Genomic DNA, 22455 nt, shown 5'->3' with positions numbered 1-22455 from the left:
AGAATATACCTAATAGAAGAAAAAAATGTAGATATAAGTTTAACATGTGCTAGTTCCAGAAAAAGTAAATTAAAATTTTCTTTATGGTTTTAAAGTTCTTTATGACACCATTGATGGACATAAGAGAGTCATTTGTCACTTGTCATCCCGTTGATTTGCTAGAGCGGGCACCAGTAACGTCTCCATTTGTCCCTGTTGCATGATAGTGTAGCTCAATGATATCTGCTCACTCCAGGAACAGGAAGAGCCTCAAATCGTTCATTCAGGGTTTTGACAAAGTCTGACCATCTCGTTGGCGGGCGGCCATTCGGTCTTTTGACATCCTGTGGAATCCAGTCCAGTCGGTAAGGCTCTAGTCCAGTGGTCGTCTCTGAATCAAATTACGTGTCCGGACCATCTGATTTTGACACCTTGGCAAAGGAGACAGCATCCCTGATTCTTGACCGTTGACGGAGGTCGGAACTCCAGATTCCTTCTCTCACTTGAGTGGAACGTGATACTCCTAGCATGGCTCTTTCTATTCCTCTTTGGGATATCTGAATAGCATTCTCATCCTGTTTTCGTCCGGCCCAGATCTCTGAGGCTTATGTTAGTGCAGGAAGAACGGTGGAGTCAAAAAGATGTGCCTGGCCTGGTTGAACTCTACAAGAAGAAAACATCCAACCCCATCAAAAAATGGGGCGAAGAAATGAACAGAAACTTTACCAAGGAAGAAATACGAATGGCCAAAAGGCACATGAAAAAGTGCTCTGCATCACTAATCATCAGAGAGATGCAGATCAAAATAACTTTGAGATACCACCTCACACCACAGAGACTAGCACACATCCAAAAGAACAAAAGCAACCGCTGTTGGAGAGGATGTGGGGAGAAAGGGACCCTTCTTCACTGCTGGTGGGAATGCCGACTGGTTCAGCCCTTCTGGAAAACAATTTGGACGACTCTCAAAAAATTAGATATTGAATTCCCATTTGACCCAGCAATACCACTGCTGGGAATATATCCCAGAGAGGCAAAAAAGTACAATCGAAACAACATCTGCACATGTATGTTCATCGCAGCACTGTTTACAATAGCCAGAATCTGGAAAAAACCCGAATGCCCCAGAACGGATGACTGGTTGAGGAAACTTTGGTACATCTATACAATGGAATACTATGCAGCTGTTAGAAAAAAGGAGGTCAAGAATTTTGTAGACAAGTGGATGGGCATGAAAAGTTTCATGCTGAGTGAAATGAGTCAGAAAGAGAGAGACAGACATAGAAAGATTGCACTCATCTATGGTATATAGAATAACAGAGTGGGAGACTAACACCCAAGAACTGTAGAAATAAGTACCAGGAGGTTGACTCCATGGCTTCGAGGCTGGCCTCACGTTCCGGGGAAAGGTCAACTCAGAGAAGCGATCACCAACTACATTGTAGTCGAAGGCCATGTGGGGGAAGGGAGTTGCGGGCTGAATGAGGGCTAGAGACTGAGCACAGCGGCCACTCAACACCTTTATTGCAAACCACAACAGCTAATTAGAGAGAGAAAACAGAAGGGAATGCCTTGCCACAGTGGCAGGGTGGGGTGGGGGGGAGATGGGATTGGGGAGGGTGGGAGGGACACTGGGTTTACGGGTGGTGGAGAATGGGCACTGGTGAAGGGATGGGTTCCCAAACTTTGTATGAGGGAAGTATAAGCACAAAAGTGTATAAATCTGTAACTGTACCCTCACGGTGATTCTCTAATTAAAAATAAATTAATTTAAAAAAATAAAAATAAAAAATAAAAAAATAAAAAAAAAATGTGCCTGGAGCCGGAGGGTTCTTTGTCCTCTTAACCACTTCTTCGACGCTCTTGAAGGTGTTCCATGCTGCTCTCTTCCTCCTGCCCAGTTCTGGCGCAAGTCATTCCTCATGCTGAGTTCTTTCTTCTTTTTTTTTTTTTGGTTTTTGGGTCACACCCGGCGATGCACAGGGGTTACTCCTGGCTCTTCACTCAGGAATTACCCCTGGCAGTGCTCAGGGGACCATATGGGATGCTGGGATTAGAACCCGGGTTGGCCGCGTGCAAGGCAAATGCCCTACCCGCTGTGCTATTGCTCCAGCCCCTCATGTTGAGTTCTTGACCCAGGTACACATAGCTGCTGCATTCGGAGATGTTCGTTCCATTGAGAGCAAATGGAACGTCAGGGACTAGTTCGTTTTTTCATGAGCATCGTCTTGTTCAGGTTCAGCTGCAGTCTGACCTTTCCACACTTGAGGTTGAAGTCAGCCAGCATTTGTGCCGCTTGGCTAATATTTGGTATTATTAGAATGATGTCATCAGCGAAGTGGAGGTGGTGTAGTTGCCGACCAACTATCTTCACTCCCATTCCTTCCCATTCCAGTCATCGCATGATGTTCTCGAGGGTGGCACTGAAGAGTTTCAGTGAAATGGTGTCACCCTACCGAACCTCTCTCTTTATATCAATGATCAGTTCCTTGTAGAATGGTGAGATCCTGGTGGTGAATCCGTAATACAGCTCTCAGAGGATCTTGATGTATTGAGTTTGAACACTCGTTTGGCTAGGGCTTTGATGACCGCTTCAGTCTCAACAGAACTAGGTAAAGAAGAACTTTGTGACCTTGTACTTCAGGCTCAATGAGACAGGACATAAGAGAGTATAAAATAATAAGCATATGTACATTGGTCGCTATCCTTGGTTCTAGCTATTATTTAGTGCTTGACCCCTGTTAGACAGTTTCTGTATCCCTTGAAATTTCCTGGGTAATAGGAGTACTGGTGAAGACGCTTGGTAGGGGGCTGGTCACCAGAAACCCTAGATCAGAAGAGTCCACACATCATTTCAGTCTCCACACATTGTTCTCGGGAGACAAGAGAGCAGCTGGAAAGTGACTAAGTAATCAGTCTGGCTGACCTGGTGAAGTCTCCATAGCAATTCCTCAAGTACAGAATTTGGAGAGTTTGGGTTGTGAACACAGGCCCTGTTTGGAGGGTGCGGGCTCCATGCGGAGTGATGAATTCCGGAACTCCTGGGCTTGGGCATCTCCCAGACATTATTCTATGCATTTTTTTTCTTTTTGGGTCACACCCGGTGATGCACCGGGGTTACTCCTGTCTCCTGCACTCAGGAATTACCCCTGGTGGTACTCAGGGGACCATATAGGATGCTGGGAATCGAACCCAGGTCAGCTGCATGCAAGGCAAATGCCCTACCCGCTGTGCTATTGCTCCAGCCCTGCATTTTTAAAAATTAGCCTCTGTATCTGAATCGTTTATCACATCCTTTATAATGAACTGATAAGTACAACTAAGCATTGCCCAAGATTTTGTGCCATTCTAACAAATTATTGAACCCAAAGAGATTATAGGAGCTACCATTTATAGTCAATTAGAATTACAGGTGATGACAAAATGTACAGGTATAGATTTGAACAAACACTACTAATACATTTATCCTAATTATGTATAGATAGACTGGCACTTCTCTACACACATTTCTTTCTAGAGACTATGGAACATAACACTGAATTGGTGATAAATGCCAAGTTATAGAACAAGTGTCAACAAATTCCAAAGGTCCTTTGGGGTCATCAGACAATGATGAGATAAAAATTTAAAATGGACAATAAAAATTATAAGTAAAAACTTTAAAAATTGTAAGAATTTAAGCACTACTTTTCACTATTTTCATAAGTCAAAGAAGAAATAAAAATAAATGTGAACTGATGATAAAAATGAGACAGAGACTGAGGAAACAGCTGAGAAAGTTGTAGCTCATGGCTTGAATGCAGGAAGCCCAGATTTGATTCTGGGTACCCAGATGGTTCCCTGAACACTGAAGGGGTGGTCCTGGGGGCCATCAGCACTGCTGGACCTGAGAGGCACAGGCCTAAGTATATCACTGGCAGCGGGGCTGGAGCAATAGCACAACGGGTAGGATGTTTGCCTTGCATGCGGCTGACCCAGGTTCAATTCCTAGAATCCCATATGGTCCCCTAAGCACCGCCAGGAGTAATTCCTCAGTGCAGAGCCAGGAGTAACCCCTGTGCATTGCTGGGTATGACCTGGTATCACGGTACCACGGCCATCCTGTTGAGCATCGATTTGCTCGAGCGGGCACCAGTAACATCTCCATTGTGAGACTTATTGTTACTGTTTTTGGCATATGGAATACACCACGGTTGAAGTACTCTCCATAGATTGCCAGGCTCTTTGAGAGGGGAGGAGGAATCGAACCCAGATCGGCCGCATGCAAGGCAAACGCCCTACCTGCTGTGCTATCACTCCAGCCCTAGGTGTGACCCAAAAAGCCAAAAAAAAATTATTTCACAAAACAATTTTTCCACAAACATAATTCTATTTTTGATGACTTAAGACATGTCCAAATGTTTTCTTTAAAAGGAATTAACTCCGGGGGGCTGGAGCGATAGCACAGCGGGTAGGGCATTTGCCTTGCATGCGGCCGACCCGGGTTCAATCCCCGGCATCCCATATGGTCCCCCAAGCACTGCCAGGAGTAATTTTTGAGTGCAAAGCCAGGAGTAACCCCTGAGCGTCACTGGGTGTGACCCAAAAAGCAAAAAAAAAAAAAAAAAGGAATTAACTCCCTCAGAAGAGATCAACAGGTTTCAGAGATGCTTCAAGACTCCAAAGTCACCAGCCAGTTAAAAATCTAATTCCAGCTGTATTACCCCATTCAAAATTTTAGAATTCCTGGAGCACATGGCTGCATTCACAGCTTCAAGTATGACATCTCATACTCTACACCACTGATATACAGGAGTAGGACACCACAACTGGATCGGATGTAAAGTAGAAGGCAACAATTTCGATGAAAAAAATATCAGTACATAAGGCTTTACCTGTAGCACATGTTAGTAATCTCTTTCACAAGGGCCTAATGACTCCAGGGTGAGATACAACAATCTTCACATACTTTCTTCCAAGGAAAACTTTCTTGATCATTTTTAGCTAATTATTCATAACAAGCAATATAAAATGAATTATTTAGGACCTGCTATTGAGGCAGGCTTTGGTAGTGGTTGGGAAAATTGGAAATAACAGTGTTGGGAAGGTGTAAAGATGTAAGATTGGTGTTGAAATATTGAATGTAATCAATCATCATGAACAACTTTATAAAATTTTAAAAAATGGTAAAAAAAATAAAATAAATAAAAGGAATTAACACCAAAAAACAAACAGAAACCCCTTTTTCTAGAGAACAGCAAAAAAATGGGATACTTTCCAACTGTGTTCCAAGAGCTACATAATTTTGATATCAAAATCTGACAAAGATATTGCAAGAAATGAAATTTTAACCACAATCATTCTTGAACATAGGTGTACATCTACTAAAAGCAATAAAAGAGTACAATAAAATAATACATAGGGTGATAATGCATTTAAAACAACTTAGGTTTACTCTAAGAACACATTAACAGTTTAACATTTTCAAATGTATATAAAAACTCAATCAGTTTACACATTCAGCACATTGTTCCCTAGCACATTGCTGATTAAAGTAAAAAATATGACTATATCTCAATAGTTGTAACAAAATTATTGATTATAAATGTAAATATTCATGATAAAAACTCACAGAAAACTATAAGCACAAGTGAAGTTCTTTAAGCTGATAATTTTATAAGTTAAAAAGTAGTAAAATAAAACCCCATAGAGCAAATGGTATACACGATAGTGAAATATAATCCCACTGATATAGTACTGTTGTCCCATTGCTCATCAATTTGCTTGAGCGGGCACCAGTAACATCTCCATTGTGAGACTTGTTACTATTTTTGGAATATCGAATATGTCACGGGTAGCTTGCCAGGCTCTGCCATGCAGACAAGGGCTCTCAGAGAGGAACAGAGGAATTGAACCTGGGTTGGCCCGTGCAAGGCAAATGTCCTACCCACTGTGCTATTGCTCCAGCCCTAATCCCACTGATATTAGACAAAAATACAGTGATGTACACTCTTAACACTTTTTTTTAACCTTTTTTTCTTTTTTTTTTTTTTTGCTTTTCGGGTCACACCCAGTGATGCTCAGTGGTTACTCCTGGCTCTGTACTCAGGAATTACTCCTGGTGGTACTTGGGGGACCGTATGGGATGCTGGGAATTGAACCCAGGTTGGCCGTGTGCAAGGCAAACGCCCTACCCACTGTGCTATTGCCCCAGCCCTTCTTAACACTTTTTTTTAACTGTATAGTGCTCCACATTTGATAATAGGGCAGAAAAAAAATTTAAAGGTACACAAATTAGAATGAGACCTGAATGAACGGTTTGAGGCTCTTCGCGTTTCTGGAGCGAGCCGATGCCATTGGGCTACACTAGCATGCCTCAGGGATGAATGGACACTTTATAGGCACCCGCTGGAGCAAATTGAAGATCAACCGGATTACAAGTGATACAAGTGATACACAAATTAGAAAGAAAGATGACAAATGTTTACTTGCAGACAATATGGTTTTCATTATAGAAAATTCCACCACAGAATTGTTAGAATAGTAAGTGAATTTTGCAGGGACATTATAAAGCATTAATAGTCATAAAAACTAACAAACAATTGAATGTTAATTGTGTCTCTACATATAAATAATGAGCAACTAAAATAAAAATTAAGTCATTCCATCCAAAACAACAACAATAGAAAAATGAATTGCTTAAAGTAAATGCTTGGTAACATTCATGCAAACATATACAATGAATTGAAAAAAATCTAAAAACAAAGAAAATATGCTAAATTATGAGATATTCCATCATCACCAATGGGAAAAATCAGGTCTCCATTCTTCCTTGTCTGATTTATAGGGAAAAATAATAATCCCACTCAAAGTTCCAGCTGGCTAATTTGGTAGAAATTCACAAATTAATCCTAAATGCTATTTCTAAAACACAGAAACAAAAAGACCCAGAAACATCAAAGTTTTTGCTGTTGTTGCCAGCAATGAAACCCAGGGCTTCATTCATACAGGTGTGTGCTCTACTACTGAGCCATATTCCCAACCCCAAAGTAAATTTTAAAAGGAAAAAAAAACAAAAACACTGGAGGAATCACACTATACTTTTTCAAAACTTGCTCTAAAGATACAGCAATCAAGAGTGTACTGTGGTGTAAAAGTAAAGACATTGATTGATGGGTCATATTAGAGAGTATAAAGATAAATCCACATAGATGTTGTCAACTAATTATCAAGTTGCCAAAGTAACTCATTGGAGAATAGTTTTTTTTTTTTTTAACAAGTAGTGCCAACCTATAGATTAAAAAAAATGCTGACCTTTTTATGGGGAAGCAGGCAGAGTTGGGCCATACCTTGCAATGCTCAGTGCTTACTCCTGTTTTTGTGCTCAGGGGTCACTCGTGGCTATGTGCTTAGGGATCACTCAGTGCTCAAGAAGCCATATATGATGCAGGGGATTGAACTTGGATAACATGCAATGTTAATTGTTTTATCCCCTGTAATACCTCTCCTGCCAAATTGCTAACTTCTATTCACTATTTAAAAAAGTAACTAGAACACTTATTTTAAGCCTGAAAGCTAAAAACTGTAAAATTTCTGGGAGAAAACAGAACAGATAAGGTTTATGCCAAATTTGAGCTTAGCAAAGATTTTCTTAAATATCACTTAAATTATAAAAGAACAAAATTAATAACCTTAACTTTATCAAATTAAAAACTTGTTTGTTTAAAACATGCTTTCATAAAAATGAAAAGACAACTGGGATCTGATAAATAGTACAGTGGGTTGGGCAATTGCCTTGCATGTGGCCAATCCGAGTTTAATCCTGGACATCCCATATGGTCCCCTAAGCTCCACCAGGAGTGATCTCTGAGTGCAGAGCCAGGAGTCAGCCATGAGCACATGTGGATGAGCCTCCAGACAAAAAATAAAACAAAACAAAATGGAAGAGAGAAAGAGAGAAAAAGAGAAAGAAAGAAAGAAAGAAAGAAAGAAAGAAAGAAAGAAAGAAAGAAAGAAAGAAAGAAAGAAAGAAAGAAAGAAAGAAAGAAAGAAAGAAAGAAAGAAAGAAAGAAAGAAAGAAAGAAAGAAAGAAAGAAAGAAAGAAAGAAAGAAAGAAAGAAAGAGAGAAAGAAAGAGAGAAAGAGGAAGAAAGAAAGAGAGAAAGAGGAAGAAAGAAAGAGAGAAAGAGAGGAAGAAAGAAAGAGAGAAAGAGAGGAAGAAAGAAAGAAAGAAAGAAAGAAAGAAAGAAAGAAAGAAAGAAAGAAAGAAAGAAAGAAAGAAAGAAAGAAGAAAGAAAGAGAGAAAAGAGAGACAGAGAAAGAAAGAAAAAGGAAGGAAGGAAGGAAGGAAGGAAGGAAGGAAGGAAGGAAGGAAGGAAGGAAGGAAGGAAGGAAGGAAGGAAGGAAGGAAGGAAGGAAGAAGGCTGGAGCAATAGCACAGCAGGTAAGGAATTTGCCTTGCACGCGGCCGACCTGGGTTCGATTCCCAGCATCCCATATGGTCCCCTGAGCACCACCAGGGGTAATTCCTGAGTACAGAGCCAGGAGTCACCCCTGTGCATCGCTGGGTGTGACCCAAAAAGCCAAAAAAAAAAAAAAAAAAGAAAGAAAAAGAAAAAGACAATTTACTGAGTGGGAGAAAAAAATTTTTTTTTGTTTTTGTTTTGGGTCACACCCAGCAGTGCTCAAGGGTTACTCCTGTGCTCAGGAATTACTCCCAGTGGATTTGGGAAACCATATGAGGGGCCTAGGTACTCTAAGCAAATGTCCTACCAACTATACTATCACTTGGGACCCTAAGTGGGAGAAAATATTTACAAGTATATCAGATAAAGGATAGAACAAAAATTTTTAAAGAATGGTGCCTAAGTAGAGGGCTATAGTATATACTTAGACCTGAAGACTTAGTATTCCTAAATATCAAATATCTCAAAATCAGTGAAAAAAAAATGCAACATCACCCCCAATCAAATATCTGGAAATATATCTAAGGAAAATTGTGTTATAACTCTAAAACTTCAAAACTAAAACAATAAAACATTGCTAGACATTGAAGAAGACCTCAAGAGTGTATTATGTGGATGGAAGAGACAGTACAATGGGCAAGACGTTTGTCTTGCACATGCCTGATCTATGTTTGATCCCTGGCAGCACATACGATCCCCTGAACACTACCAGGAATGATCCCTGAGTACAGAGCCAGAAGTACTGAGCACCACTGGGTGTGATTCCCCCAAAAAACAAAACAAAAAAGATGTGTATCATGTACATGGAAATGAAAGTTTAGTGTTTCGAGATGTTAACTCTCTCAACGACTGATTTATCAAATCAATGTAATCCCCAACAAATGCCAAAAAATATGTTATGGAAATTGATGAACTGACCTGATAAGGTTTCAGGTGTAGCATATTCCAGCAACACACCCTCCACCAGGGTGACCACTGCCCTCTCCACTCTCCTGGGCCCCCCCTCCTCTTCCTTCTCCTTTGGCATGTGCCTACTCAAGAGCAGTTCTAAGGCAGAACAAAATGAAGGAGTAAGTCCAGACTACGAAGATTTATTGATCATCGCATAATAAAAACTGTTACTCAGAAGCAAGAACAGAGAAACAGACCCATGGAACAATCAATGGAACAAGATGAATGGAACAAGAAAAGACCAATAGTAGGTTCTGAACAGGAACTTTGTCTAATTTTAGACAAGTGTCACTTACTGGAATGGGGGAAGGGATGGATTTTTGCTACATGCCATGAAACTGATTAATAGTGTGGCAAAAAGTAACTTTTATCCTACCCCAACACACACAAAAACCTATGCTTGGCGAAGACTTAACTACAGAAGCAAAACGTAAAACTTCTGTAACACTATTGTCCAAAGATGCATATAATTCAAGTTGCTTAAGTAATTTTAAATGTTCTAGTCACCACGTTTAAAACATAAAATAATGGGCCTGATATCCAACAAGCAGGACACTTGCCTTGCCTGCAGCAGACCCTGGTTTGATACCTGGCACTCCATATGATCCCTGAGCTCTACCAGGCATGATTTCTGAGTGCAGAGCCAGGAGAAATCCCTTAGCACCATCAAATGTGCCCCAAAACAAATTTTAAAAATGTAAAAAGAAAGTTTAAAAAATAAGCTTGATTATATATTTTTTCTGCCTGAATTTTTAAAAATATTGTCATTTTTAACATGCAAATACAAAAATTATTTATGAACTAGTTTATTCTTTAATTCATATTCTTCAAAATTTGGTGCATATTCATTCGTATCCTGGTATAGATATGATTAAAGCAAAATATGATACAATCAAAATGAAAACATTGTTTCAATAGAAAAATAGCTTATGCTGCTTCAGTTTTAACACTTAAGTTCTTTAACATAGCAAATAAGAATTTTATTTCCTCACTCAAGCTAGCCAATTCTCAAGGGTGACATAGTGATTGTCATATTGGATCAGGCTGTTTTAGACGGCAACACAGAATAGTGTCTTCAATAATTTCAAAACAGGAACCGATTTCATAAGCAGGATGCAGAACCAAACAATAAAGGAAAATACTAATACATTTGGCCTCATTAAAGTGAGTACTGCTAGGGGTTGGGAACGTGTTTGAAGCGGTCAAGCACCTGCTGTGCATGTGTAAGACTCTGGGTTCAATCTCCGGCACTGCAAGACCCCCTAAGCACCAAACACCATGGGTGGGTGCCCTTCAGCAATCACCACAGTGAAAAACAAAACAAAACCAACAATGATATAAAAGTAATTGTTTATTAAAATATTCCTTCAAAGGCTTAAAAATTACTCCAATTGGGAGAACTGTCCAACAAAAGACATATATCCACAATCTATACAGATCACAATTCAATCAGGAAAGCAGGGACAACACCAGGTAAGTATTGGCAGAACACTTGATAAGGAACTTCACATAAGAGCCATCTGAAACATGTGAAAACTAGCTCTGCATCATTATCAGACAGATGCAAGCAGAAGCTAGCAAGAATGAGCACACTCCCATGAAGACGAGGAGAGCAGCACTCGCGAAGCTGGGGTGGAGAGGAGTGTTCCTTCCCCGCAGGAGGGTATTTAGATGGGAACATTCACGTGGGAAGCCTGTTGCACAGTATCTCCGAGAGCAAACCATATGCCTCACCCACCTGTCAATTCCACTCCAGGGATAAACAAAGGCTCCCTTTGGTCAAACTCTGGCCAAACTCCTTGGTACCCTCTTCTCAGCCTATAAAACTGGATATTTTCAACATAAATGATTTAGTTCACCTGTGTCCTCCTGCATTAAGGCCGCTTGGATGTACACTAGCACAGCTTCTAACAGTTCAAGACTATAGATAGCTCTTAGCCACCCCTAAAGCACCTGCCTGAGAAACTGATGCTTCTCAAGTGAAGTTTTAAACAACACCTACCCATGGGCCCCTTCCCTTCCCTTCTTACAGTCTTTGCTAAAAAGTACTTGTAATTGTGAATCCTTCCTCTGTCCCTCTGAGCTGTATTTATATCTCCTACCCTGTGGGAGTGTGTTTCTCCAGGACCTGAAAGCCAATCCTTTAAGATGCAATTATCAGGAAGAAGACCTCTGGCTCCTGGTCTCTCGGGAGGATAGGATGCCAGCTTTACTAATTGCTAGCCAGCAGACACAAGGGGCTCAATCAGCTTTTACACTAACTAACCCTTTGTAACTTGGCATTTCCTTGACTCTAAAGAGTCCACCACTCACCCCTCCTTCATTCGCCTATAAAACACCCATCTTTGACCGTGGCAAAATCAAAGCTGGTTTCTGTTTATGCTGGTCTCACTTCCCTATTGTCATAGTATATGATTACTCACTAAAATGTGTCCCTGGTATTTCGTCTTTGTTTTGAGGCTATACCTGGTGGTGCTCAGGGGTTACTCTTGACTTTACACTCAGGAATCACTACTGGCGGTGCTCAGTATATAAGATACTGGGGATCCAATCTGACTTGGCCACATGCAAGGCAAGTGCCTTACGAGCTGTTCTATCTTGCTATCTCCCCAGCCCGTTCTTAGTATTACTATTAGCACCCAGCCTTGTTTATTTTTGACAGTACCCAACAGAATGGGTATGTATGCGTGCTCAAAGCAGCATCAATCACAATGAAAGCCCAGTGTCAGAAAGCACAAATAAATGATAGCATATCCATGCAATGAAAATCAAATGCAGCAATGAAAAGAATTGCTGCTTATAACAATATGGATGAACATTCCTCACCCCCTTCTGATTGAATGAATGAAACCCCAGCACAAAAGAATACAATTACTTTTTTTTTTTATTAGTAGTAGTGTTTTTCTACTGTTGTAGAAGGAATGAACACAATCCAGCTGCTCACAATAGCACCGATTTATTATCTCTAGATAATACAGGTCAAAAGTACAGGCAAGACTCAACTGAGTCCTCACAAACTACAAACAAGGTGTCCTTCAGGCGGGTCTCCGTGGCTGCCTGGGTTTCTTTCCCATCTCATGTGGGTTATTGGCAGAAATCCTCTCCTCCTCTGTGGGTGTAGGACACAGGCTCTTCTTGCTTGCTGAAGCTGCTCTTAGCTCTGAGAGGTTCCTGTTCACTGGCCTGCTTGCAGATTAACCATTTGTTTCTTGCAGACCAGAATGTCCTTCTCATGCTTTGATTTCTATTTCAGAAAGAGTCCAGTCCTTATATAGGCTCAAGGGATTATGTTTAACTAGTTCAGGAAAATTTATCTTTTGCTTAACTTGAAGTCAATTGATTTGTGATTTGATCGCATTTTCAAAATCCCATTCCCCAATTGCCAGAGTATAATATATCATATCCACATTCCCACCTTATTCAAGAGGATCAGATTATACAGAATATGCACAGCAGAGGGCAGGAGGTATGGAACTCTCTGAATTCTTTTAGAATTCTGTCTATAACACTGAAAAAAATCTATTTTATGTAGGTTAAAAAACCTATAAAAGATATTTAAGAGGGTAGAAGTCAGATGATAAGTATTTTGTTGGGTAATTTGTACATATGGGAGGCTTCTGGGTGCTGGAATGTTATCTATCTTGGATGTGATCATTTGGTTTACATAAATGCACGATTTAAAAAAAAATCCATCATTTTTGTGCCCTTAACATTTGTGCACTTTATTATATGCTATACAGTAATAGGAAAGTTTATTAAAAGTAAATTTCCCAGAACCTTTTAAAATTATACACAATAATTATGAGCACTAAGATCTTGTATAAGATTGGCATAGGTAAGCTCTTAAAATAAGTTGATGCCTCTGCATTTGATTGACTAATCAATAAACTATGAAGTTGTACACAAAATAAGAAAAATTAAAATTTAGCAGACTCTTATTCAAATGATCATAAATTTGAGGCACTTTTATTTGAATGCCTTCTAAAGTGCTTTGCTTTCAATGTGAATACTGTTTTATCCATTGTGTGGAAGAATGCTCCTGCAAGTTAAGGCGGGGGAGCAGTATGAGTGTGTGTATATGTATATGTGTAAATACATGTGCATATGTGCATGTTAGTCAGGATAGAGAAATAAAAGAAGACCAAGAAATAAAAGAAGACTTATCCTATCAACTTATCATTTGATAGGATAAGTAAAAATATCAACATACCTAGGACATTTAAGAACACATAAAGGAAACACATATGAACACATATAAGAACACATAAAGAAAACACAAAGATGTTCTAGAGCCCAGACAAATTTTCCAGAACTGATCAGCCTCAACTTAATTCCATTCTCTATGCACCTATGCTATTCTAAGCTAAGGAAGTCACACCATTTCTAATGAATATACATGAAGGCAGCTATCCATGATATCTAAATTAGGAAAGCATATTTATTCACAAATTACTATTATCAGAATACAAGACGTCATATTAGTGTGATACAAATGAACTAGTAGCCAAGCTTACCTTTAACTGTGATGTATCTTAAACATTAGAAAACAGTACAGAAATAACAAAACACTATAACCAACTGGCAGTCATTTCAGCAATGCAAGGATGATTTAATCTTTGTAAAATCTACAATTTTACAAAACTAGTAAATCTACAATTTAGTCCATAATATTAATGAAAGTAAGGATAAAATTATGTGATCCTTTGAAAAAGTAACAAAATGATGCTTGTTGGGGTTGTGACTCAGTGGTACAATACATGCCATGCATATGTATGAATTTGTGGCAAAAACATAAACTCCGGGAAATTATTTAGACTACTCTTCCTATGGACTGGAGCAATAGCACAGCGAGCGGGTAAGGCGTTTGCCTTGCACATGACCGTCCCGGGCTTGATTGCTCCGCCCCTCTAGGAGAGCCTGGAAGCTACCTAGAGTATTCTGCCCACATGGCAGAGCCTGGCAAGCTACCCCTGGCATATTCGATATACCAAAAACTGTAACAAGTCTCACAATAGAGATGTTACTAGTGCCCGCTCGAGCAAATCAATGAACAATGGGACTACAGTGCTACAGTGCAGTGCTACTCTTCCTACAAGATAATAAAAGATTTAAAAATGTATAAGTAAAATTACATAAATACATATTATATATAAATAAGACAAATTGGAGCTGATAGTACAACAGGTAGGATGCTTGCCTTGCATGTGGCTAAGCTAGGTTTGATAGCACCCCGGATGGTCCCTCAAGGCCTGCCAAGAGTGATTCCCTGATAACAGAGCCAAGAGTAAACCCTCAAAACTGGCCCCAAACAAAAACAAAACAAAACAAAACAACAAAATCAGACAACTCAACAAAATATAAAAAGGACACGGGAATCAATCCAAGTTCAGGAGTTTGCTACTTGATAAAAATCTTACACTAGAAAAGAAAAGATGGATCATTCAGTAAGTTATTAGGATAATCAGGAAGATTTAAAATAAAAAAGACATAACCATACCTCGCATTTCACTATGGGATAAATTCTTGATATTTTTAAATGTGTGTGTGTGTGTTAGAGGGGAAGACTGAAGGAACTGTACAAAAATGCTTTCACAAACTTGGAAGGAGCTCTTTCTGAACTTGTAAAGCCCAGAAGTCACAGTGTTTTTTTTTTTTTAAAAAAAGCATTATTACTATACAGAGCTAAATACTACAAAATTCACCATAAATACATTGAGCATAAAAAATAAACTGAAAAAAATTTGTAATTCACATCATCAAAGGGCTATATTTTCCTTTTAATAGTATTCTGAACATCATTAATAAAAATATAAACAGCCCAATGAAAACGGAAAAAGGGCAAAATGAATAGCTGACAGAAAATACTTATGACTCTAACATATGAAAAAGTACTCAACCACCTATTAGATGGATAAAGATTTTTTTTTGAGATGGCTAATACACTGCTCAGTGCAGATGCAGAAGCATCCATCTCACAACTTGGCTGCTGGGAGCATGCTCTTGGTGGGGCGACAATTTGACAGTACCTGTAGAGATTCCCAATTCACATACCTTTTGTTCCAGCAATTTTTTTCCTACAAATTCATGCTGCATACAGATCTTTACCTATAAACCAATCACTAAGTGATCTCTAATTCTCAATTTTATTGAGGTTCTCCCTTTGCAATAGCAAAATATGTGAATTGGGAAGCAGGAGACAAATCAGTAGCTGAGCGTATGAGCCCACAAATTTGATTCCCAGGAGCATGATTGTGATTGCTCTTCTGTCTGCACATGGCAGCTCACCCAAACTATCAGCAGACATCAGGTGGCACTACAATCAAGCATGTTGTGGTGGTTGTAAAAATCAATCACACACTACAACTAAAGGATAAGACACACACCCTGCAAAAAAAAAAAACAAAAAACAAAAAAAAACACCACAACTGGGAAGAAAAAAATGTGCAAGCACTCTGGCCAGGAGTGTGACCCTGGTGAGAACTTGTGTGAGCGCCATTGTGGTTCCCAGAAGCACTACAACTCAAAGAGTTTGACCCTGGTGAGCACTGCAGCCAGATATAGGAGCATTGTGATGTTTGTGTGAACCCCAGCACTGTAACATCAAGAGAGAGAGAAGGAAGGGTATATCGAAAAAACAAAAATGAGTTCATGTAAACGTTCCCTCACAGAGGACTGGTCACATACAGGATGGGATAGCTACATCATGCAACACCCTATAGCTCTAAGGGAAAGAATTAAGCTCTTTGTGTACTATTATGGAATGAACCTACCAGATAATGCTGAAAGGTCAGAGAAGATTCAGCAATAAGATGGCATGCTGCCATTTGTATTAAAAAAAATCTAAAGAATATACTATGTAAACATAACTTTATAGGCATAAATTCTATCTGGAAAAATGACTAAATATAAAAAGGAATAATGACATTGAAAATGTAAGCTTAAAAACAGCACCGTTTTGGGGCTGTCACAATAGCACAGCGGGTAGGACGTTTGCCTTGTAAGCAGCTGACCCGGGTTTGAGTCCCAGCATCCCATATGGTCCTCTGAGCACTGTCAGGAGTGATTCCTGAGTGCAGAGCCAGGAGTAATCCCTGTGCATCTCTGGGTGTGACCCAAAAAGCAAAAAAAAAAAAAAGCACCATTTTATAGGGCCACAACCAGTAGTGCTAGGAGGGGAGTAGGGGGTGATAATGAGGTACTGAAGACCAAATTTAGGAATTCCCACATGCCAGCCATGTGTCCTACCATTTGAGCTATCTCCTTGTTTCCAAGAAGCACCATTTTACTTTATATTATATTACATTAAAAAAAAATGTGGGCCATACCCAAGTGCTTGGGATCTATACCTACCTGTGTTTGGGAGGGTCATGGGGTACCAGGGATCAAACCTGGTTCTCTCACACACAAAGTGTGTGCTCCAGTCAGTTGAGCCATATGTCTGATTCACAAAAACAGCAAATTTTATTTTATTGTTTAAAATACATTGTTTTGGCTTTTAGGCCACATCCAGGCAGTGCTCAGGGCTTACTCCTCACTCTGCATCCAGAGATTACTCCTGGTATGGCTTGGAGGTCATATCAGGGGTGCAAGGCAGAGTCCTAACTGTTTACTGTCTCTCCGCCCCAAGCAGCCTTTTGGTTGTTGTTGGTGGTATTTGTTTGTTTCTGAGCCACACCTGGAGATGCTTAGGGGTTACTTCTGGCTCTGCACTCTAGAATTATTCCTGGTGGTGCTTGGGAGGAATCATATGTGAGGCAAGAGCCCTACTTGCTGTACTATCACCCTGACCCCAGAAGCAGCATTTTAAAAGAGGCACAGCGTGGTAGAATATAAGCTGTTCCTTTCCTCCTGTTTTAGTTGAAATTTACAACATGTAAGAAATAACACAAAGTTCCCACATATCCTGTACACATCCTAGTCTCCTTTAAAAAGCAGTTTGTCGGTATAAGTTAAGAATCTTAAAAATATTCACATCTTTGATCCAGTAATCCCAGTTCTTGGAATCTAGCCTAAAAAAGTAATTCATAGGAAGGAAAAAGTTATATGCATTACAATGTTCATTTGATACCATATATATAAAATATAAATACACTCAAAATTTTACACAATCATATCTGTTAGATAAAACAGTTCATTAAATAGTAACATAGCCACTAGATAGAATGTTCTACAACCATTAAATCACATTCAGGGAGATCATGTGGGAATTGGTATAATACCTGTGATTTGATGACTTGATATTTTCTGAGTTTTGGTGCCAGGGACTGAACCCAGTGCTTCGCACATGAGTGTGAGCTACACTGAGCTACATTCTGGCCCTTGATGTTGATCTTTTTTAAAAGATACAATAGTTTCCCCTTATCTGCACTTTTAATTGCTGGGAATACTATGTTGGATGATATAAAGAATCCACATTCGCATAATTCTTATTTTCTTTCTTGAGTTGTTGAATGTTATTACTGGCTCCTATTTACCTCTTACTATGATGATTGATAAATTAATATCTAGCATAGGTCAATAGGTACACTAGAATACATGGGATCTGGTGTATCCTGTGGTTTTAGACACCCATATGCGACACATCTCCGAAGGGACAACTTACTAAAAGATGATTATATGTGGATAATGAATAGAAAACAGTACAATGGTAGTGAGTCGTATGCATATATGTGTGTGTAGAAACAACCAGCTATGCTCAGGGCTTAGTACTGTCTCTGCACTCAGGGATCACTCCTGGTCTCTTGGGGGACCAAATACCATGACAGGCATCAAACCCCAGTTGCAAACCCCTACATGCAAGACAAGTGCCATACCCCTGTACCATCTCTTCTGCCCCAGTTTTTTTTTTTCTTGTCTTTGGGGAGGTCAAACCAGGTGGCCCTCAATAAGATTACCCCCAGATCTGTGATGGGGGTTATATCTGGTGCTGGGGGACCCAAGCTGGGGTGAACAGACTACGAAGCACCTTTCAGCCTGCGGGAGCCACATCTCCAGCCCGAACGTTATTTTTTTTACTTTTTCAACACTTTCTAGAAGATAATTTTTCAGGTTAACTTTTGCACATTTTCCCAACAGTGGGAAAATCTCCCTGTTCCTACTTTGACCGGGATTTAATTGGAGAAGGAAAACGGAGCGAAAGACGACTGCTTGGTCATCCAGTCAGGAACATGTACAGGGGAGAGACGCGGGTGAAGAAAGAGCCACTTACTTGCGTCGCCCTCTGGGTGGACCCTGCGGCCCAGGCGGGAGCCACGGAGGGGCTGGACCAGCTTCTCCGGGGGCTGGGCACAGGCTGTTGCGGGGGCCAGTGAGCTCCCGGGGGCGCTGCTGAAGGACTCCCAGAGTTCCTTCCTTGGTCTGGGCTCTTGGAGCAAGTACTCCAGAGGCTTGTCTTTGAGTCTGAGGGAGGAGAAGAAGCTCCGCTTAGGAACCTTGCTGGCGTCGGAAAAGGTCTCCTGCAGACTCACTTTCTCCAGGAGGGAAGGGACGTCGTCCAGTCGGCTGCACTGGGCGCGTCCCACTGCAGGGAACATCTTGGAGGGCCGGTTGGGCAAACTTCGGGTGCGGAAGGCTGAGGAGTCCATAGCGTTGGGGTAGGCGGGCTGGGCGGTCCTGGCCGTGAGGGTGCCCCAGGAGCAGAGGGAGGAGGCCCTGCCCGGGGCCGGCGCCTTCCAGTCCTTCGTGGCGCTCCGCAGGCTGAGCGAGCGCGCATACGCGTGGGGCGCGCTGGTGGCCGCCTTCTTGCCACCATCGGAGGAGCCGGGGAAGAAGCTGCGGAAGGCGTTAGCGAAGATCTGCAGCGGGGACTTGGGGGGCGTCACCGTGCGCTCCCCGGGGCTCTGTTCCGCTGGGCTCTTCTCGCGGGCATCTCGGGAGCCCGGCAGGGCTTTTCTCCAGGTGGGCAGAAGCTGCGAGGGGCTCTCTGGCTTCAGCCCCTGCCCTGTTCTGGGGGGTTGCCCGGCCCCGGGCCCCGCATGCGCGCTCTCCTGGACGGCATCATTCCAATCCAGCAGCCTGCTCTTCTGCTCGGCCGTGAGCACTAACTTCTTCAGGCGGGTTTTCTTCCCCTCCGTGGGCTCTGACACGCTCGCCTCTCCCCTCTGGCTCCCAGTGCTCCAGCCTTCTGCCTCCTGGTCCTCTCTAGCCCCGGGGCGAAGCTCAAGGTCCAGCCTAAACCTGTCCTCCACTCTCCAGGGCTGCAGAGCTCCGTGATGGCTCTCCGTATCTGCTTCCCGAGGTCCATCAGGTCCGGTCCGGGCAGGGCTGGGTGACCGCGGGCTTGGAGAGTGAGCTGGGCCCAGCCTTCCCACGTGGGGCACTTCCTGCTCCAGCTTCGGGCCATGGGGCAGGTAGATGGGCATTTCCGTGGGTGCCTCGAGGGCTTTTACTTGTCCCCCAATGCTCTGGGAGGAAGGACTGAAGTGGCCCCTTGAGATTCGCAAGGGTGGGTTGCACGGTGTCACCTAGAGGGGAGGGACCCAGAGGAACAGGGGCGGAGAGTGAGATGTTCCCAGTACCTGCTCACCAGGGAACCCTCAGAAACTCCCACTCCACCCCGGCTCCGCCCCCTCCTCTCTTCAGCTCTCAAGTACCCGAAATCAAAAAGGATTCTGCCCGGCTGGCTCTCAAAGGGCCACTGTTTGCTCCAAGTGACTGCCTGGTCAGCCTGGGGTCCCCTTTGCCCCCACCCCCCATCGGCACAGAGCAAAGACTGACTGCTGGCCTGTGGTGGGGTCCTGGAAGGGAAAGTGAAGGCATGGAGGAGCTTCCTGAGCCCGGGCAGCAGGGCTGGTATGGCTGCACATAAAAATAAAGACCCCGTCTTAGGGAGTTGAGTGCGGCTTTGGTACGTCTTCCCCAGCACCCCTGAAACTCAAGCTAGACTGCTAGGGTCCGAGGAGACAGATGCTGAGGCTGGGCCAGGCATGTGGCTGCTGGGAACGGGCTGCAGGACCTTCCAGTGACATTCCAAATTCTCATTCCGGCCTCAAGAAAGTGGCCTTTTCTAGCAGACCGGAACCTGGCATAGAAGAACATTGGAGGGCGCCAAAGGAACAGCTGTGCCTGCCGGAAACCCTGTTCTCATGCCATCTCTGGCCTAGACCTGTGAGCAGGTGCTGGCAGGTAAGAGAAACTGAGGCACTAGAATCCAAGGGCAGAAACCAAGCCTGCAACACCGCCCCCCCTCACCCCCCCCCAGCAAGCCTATTGCATCTTGCAGGCTGCTAGGAGTCCTCCCTAGCTCTAGAGGTCACCAAAGCCCTGGACCCAGGTCCTTCACTCTGGGCATCTGGCTCCATGACCTCTGTGAGGTTCCCCCAGGGCCAGACCTGGTCCCTCGAATCCCTACGCCCCATAGTACCACTCAGAGTCAAGCCTCAGCAGGTTTGCCAATGAGAGCATGGCTGTGTCCTTGGATGGGAAGCAGCAGATGAGCTTTGTCAAAGGGACATGTCACTGATGGCTGGGGTGAACCTGGGACTCTCTCTCCCCCCCCCCATTCTCTCTCTCTCTCTAGCTGTACACTTGGGGTGGTCGAGGCTGGCTCAGAACCTGAAGGGAAGTGAGGGAGTGAGGGAGTACTGGAGTACAGCCCCCCTTCCTCACACCTGTGCTGGGCACCGAGAGGCACTTACCTGACTCCAGGGGGAAGCTTCTAGAGCATTCTCTGAAGTACTACTGGCCGACGAGGGTGGTGGAGAGGGAGACAGAGAAGATGAAGATGACGGAGAGAGGAAAGGAGACTCGTCCCTTCGAGAGGCAGGCAGCGCTGCTCTGCCATCTCCTGGCGTCAGATCTATGGAGGAGGAAGGACAGTCTCCATTACACAGCTGTTGTACCCTTGTTTTATTGCAAAAGGGAGAGGATGAGAGAGAGAGAAAGAGAGAGGGGAAGAGAGAGAGAGAGAGTGGATTTGGGACCATGCCTAGCATTGCTCAAGGCTTACTCCTAGCTCGGCCCTCAGGGATTACTTCTGGCAGGGTTTGGGGGTCCCTACACAATGCCGGGGATAGAACTCGGGTTGGCTGAGTGCAAGGCATGTGCCCTGCCTACTGGCCAATCTCTGACCTCCCAGGAGGAAGTTTTACGTGAAGCTCAACTTCATGGATAGTCAGAGGAAGGAAGAAGGCAGAGACTGAGTCTGAAGCCCCAGGAGGACCCCGGCTTGCTTCTTGGATGAATGGGTGTCAGAGCAGCAGGCTCGCACAGAAGTGTGGAGATCCCAGGTTGCCATGTCTCAGAACCACCGTGTTTCCAGCTCGTGTGAAAACATGCCTGAGTGATGCCACAGGGAGGGGCCACTGTGGCCGGCTGGGGCTGCAATCACTTTAGTGAACTGGTCCACCGCTTAGTGAGTCAAGTCATCCCGCAAGCTGCTGGGTGCTGGCTCAGCAGCCCACGCAGCCAGTGTGGATACCAGGGGATGGTCTGAGAGCACATCTGGGAGAGCGGACTCTGAGTAGCAAATCATTGAGAGTAGCAAATCAAAGAGAGGGGTCTGTGCCCCAGGTCGGGGAGCAAACGGAACACAGTGCCTGCACTCAGCACGCATGAGCAAGAAGCCCAGAGCTGAGCTCAGAGCTGCTGATGCTTTCCCACTCACAAGCCCTGTGCGCCCGAGAAACAGCCAGGGCCCGCGCTGCCAGCATCTCCTGTGGCTAATGGTGCAACCAGCTCTGAATTAATTTGGGGTCTCTTTATACACCCACAAACCTTTGGCTGATGCCCCATTTTTTCATGACCCCTCACACTGAGTTATAGATCGATCTCATTCTCTTTCCCTTTTGGGTAACCTCTTGAATGTACACACACACACACACACACACACACACACACACACACACACACAAATCCCACCTCATAATCTCAAATCTCAAGTATTGTGTTTCCATATTGGGCCATCTCAGGAAATCTTTCCCTAAAGGAACTCAGAGAAATGCCATGATCCCTTTCCAAGGTGGCCATCTGTCCTGGCCCCCCAGCCCTGCCACTGGCCCCCACTCCTCTGGGCAGAGAAAGGACAAAGCTCTTGTTGTGCTCCTCAACCAACCCCACCTGGCTCCTAGTTCTCTGCCTTTACT

The 22455-nt window shown here is 43.1% G+C and overlaps 1 protein-coding gene across 1 annotated transcript in view; it reads right to left on the bottom strand.

The window, feature by feature from the left end:
* LOC101554674 (F-actin-monooxygenase MICAL2) overlaps positions 1-22455 on the bottom strand; it is a 78769-nt gene that overhangs the window by 44302 nt on the left and 12012 nt on the right. Inside the window, exons 5-6 of the mRNA XM_055143659.1 lie at positions 21010-21170; positions 18582-19836 (exon numbers count right to left, since the gene is read on the bottom strand). Of these exons, the coding sequence (XP_054999634.1) occupies positions 18582-19836; positions 21010-21170 (1416 nt within the window). The remainder of the gene's footprint in view (positions 1-18581; positions 19837-21009; positions 21171-22455) is intronic.

This window comes from Sorex araneus, chromosome 6 (assembly GCF_027595985.1).
Source record: "Sorex araneus isolate mSorAra2 chromosome 6, mSorAra2.pri, whole genome shotgun sequence".
NCBI lineage: Eukaryota > Metazoa > Chordata > Mammalia > Eulipotyphla > Soricidae > Sorex > Sorex araneus.
The sequence above is the reverse complement of the archived record's forward strand: the minus strand, read 5'-3'. Positions and strand labels throughout refer to the sequence as shown.